The sequence below is a fragment of the Camelus ferus genome, chromosome 1, assembly GCF_009834535.1.
Source record: "Camelus ferus isolate YT-003-E chromosome 1, BCGSAC_Cfer_1.0, whole genome shotgun sequence".
Lineage (NCBI taxonomy): Eukaryota > Metazoa > Chordata > Mammalia > Artiodactyla > Camelidae > Camelus > Camelus ferus.
The window spans coordinates 105,775,501-105,777,912 of record NC_045696.1 but is presented as its reverse complement, the minus strand read 5'-3'; the positions used below and the strand labels follow the sequence as shown (position 1 = coordinate 105,777,912).

Here is a 2,412-nt window from a genome sequence, read left to right as displayed (position 1 = left end):
GCTAAGGATGGCGCGGCAGCCGGGCGGGGAGAGCCGCGCGCGAGCGCACCGACCTGTGAGAGAAGGCCAGGAGGTCTGAGCCGCCGACGCCCGGCTGCACCTCGGCCCGGGCACTTCCTCTCCGAAGTGAATATTGTCAAGGGGTGTCCAGCCCGGTCCCTGGGCTGCCCAGAGGAGACGAGGCCTGGCAAAAGCGCGTGGAGAGGCGGCCTGCAGGCCGGAGGGGCGAAAGGGCATAGAGGGTAGGGAGGCGAGCACAGGAGGAGAAGCGAAGACAAAGAGGAGCGAGAGGAGCCGAGGGGAGCGAGGAGGCGCTGAGGGGCCGCGGGCGGGCGCTGGCTCAGGGGCGGCCCCAGCGACGTGCGGTCTGGCTGGTGGTGGCGGTTGCGGCCGAAGCCGGCGTCGCGCGTCCCTGCATCCTCACAACCGGCGTGCGGTGGGCTCTCAGAGATCGAGGCGCGAGTGCAGCGCGCCGGTCTTGCTGTCGTGGTCCCAGTAAGAGCAATGCATCATGGCGAGCTCGGGCTGCCGGGCGCAGGCGAACTGCAGGCCGGGCGCGTTGGTGGGCGCGGGCGCCGGGGGCGCGGCGGTAGCCGGGCTGGCGGGGCTGAGCTGGCCTGGGGGCGGTGCGGCGGCCCCATGGTGCGGTGGGGCCGGCGGGGGTGCGGCGGCCGCGTGCAGATGGTGTGCGTGCGGGTGTGAATGAGGGTGCGGCGGCGGCGGGGGCGCGGCAGGCGGGCCTCCCAGGCCGTTGTACGAGTTCACTACGCCGTGAGGCAGCGCCATACTCTGCACCCGTGAGTACGGCCCGTACGAGGCGGCCGGGCCCGCCAGCCCCTTGACCACCGCGGCCGCGCCGGGGCTGCCTGGGCCCGCGGCGGCGGCCGCCGCTGCTGCAGCCGCTGCGGCCGCGGCCATCTGGCAGGAGGCGTAGGGCATGGGTGAGGGCGGCTGCGGTAGCGGCCACGAATTGTTGAGGAAACCGGACTGCAGGTACTTCGGGGGCGCCAGGTAACCGTAGCCGTCGGCCCCAGCGCCCGCCACGCCGCAACCGCCCGCGGCACCTCCGGCGCCAAAGAGCCCCTTGCCGGGCTGGAAGTGCGCGGGTGGCGGCCGGAAGGGCCGCTTCATACGGCGGCGGCGCCGGTAGTTGCCCTTCTCGAACATGTCCTCGCAGGCCGGGTCCAGCGTCCAGTAGTTGCCCTTGCGCTCGCCGCCGCCCTCGCGCGGCACCTTGATGAAGCACTCGTTGAGGCTGAGGTTGTGGCGGATGCTATTCTGCCAGCCCTTCTTGTTCTTCTCGTAGAACGGGAACTTGGCGATAATGTACTGGTAGATACCGGACAGCGTGAGCCTCTTCTCGGCGCTCTCGCGGATCGCCATGGCGATTAGCGCCACGTACGAGTAGGGGGGCTTCTGCGCGGGGTCGGGCTTCTCCGGGGCTGTCCCGGCGCCGCCACCGCCGCCCTTGCCCGGGCTTGGCGGCGGCGGCGCCTCGGGCTCCTTGGCCGCGCGGCCCGCCTCCGGAGTCAGCAGGGCCCCCGCGGCGTCCTCCGGCTCGGGGTAGCTGGCCATCATGACAAAGCCGGCGCGCCGCGGCCAGGCAGCCCCTGCTCTTTTCCGCTGGCTCTGGCGCGGCAGAGTCCGGGCGCACAAGTCCGCTCACCGCCGAGTCTCAAACTTCTGGAGACTGCAGATGCTGCCCGCGCTCTCGCTGGCGGCCTCTCGCTCCTCTCTCCTCTTCTTTCCCTTCCCCTAGGGAGCGGCCGGCGGGAGTGGAGCTCAGCCTCTGGCCATGGGGAGTCCGCCCAACAGAGAGGGGCTCTGGTCCCGCCGCCCCTCCCCGCCCAGGCCAGTCCCCGCCTCGGTGGGTTTTCTTTTCTGCGCTCTTCCCCTCCCCCCACCCTCCGGTTTCCCGAGGCACGACCCGCGTCTCTGGCGAAGCTGCCTCCTGGAGTCCCTAGTGCGCCAGGAGCCTCGCTCTGTTCTGATTCGTATGGGCTCCGCCGAGTTCCGCTTGCGTCAGGCGCCTTCGCCCCTATAGCGGGGCGGCCAGTCGCGCACGGGAGAGTTCATCTCCAAGTCACTTTTTGTAAACGCCCCGCACAGCCCGGACGGGCCTGCCCCCTCCCAGGGAGCTTAGGGGGCCGGCGGACAGCCGGGCTCACGCTCTCACAAGCCCTTGGGTCTGCCGGTGCTCGCTCTGCGGACTGGGCCGGGAGATGCCGAGGGCCCCGGCGGGGTCCGTCCGCACTCGGTCGGTGCCCAGGGAGCTCGGGCCCTAGTTGGGAGAGGCGCGCCAAGCCTCGCAGCTTCCAGGTGAAAGGAAACGACTCCTTTGCTCTGCCCTTCGTTGCTGGCTTGAGGCTAAACTTCTAGCTCGGGCCCGGGGGAGGGGCAGGACGGCAAGGG

At 71.2% G+C, this 2,412-nt stretch overlaps 1 protein-coding gene across 1 annotated transcript; it reads right to left on the bottom strand.

Annotated features, from left to right (window-relative positions):
- Positions 1 to 417: 417 nt before the first annotated feature.
- FOXL2 (forkhead box L2) lies at positions 418 to 1,586 on the bottom strand. The gene has a single exon (XM_032487570.1). It carries the CDS (start codon positions 1,576 to 1,578, stop codon positions 445 to 447), a length of 1,134 nt encoding a protein of 377 aa, XP_032343461.1. The 5' UTR covers positions 1,579 to 1,586; the 3' UTR covers positions 418 to 444.
- Between the last annotated feature and the right edge of the window lie 826 nt (positions 1,587 to 2,412).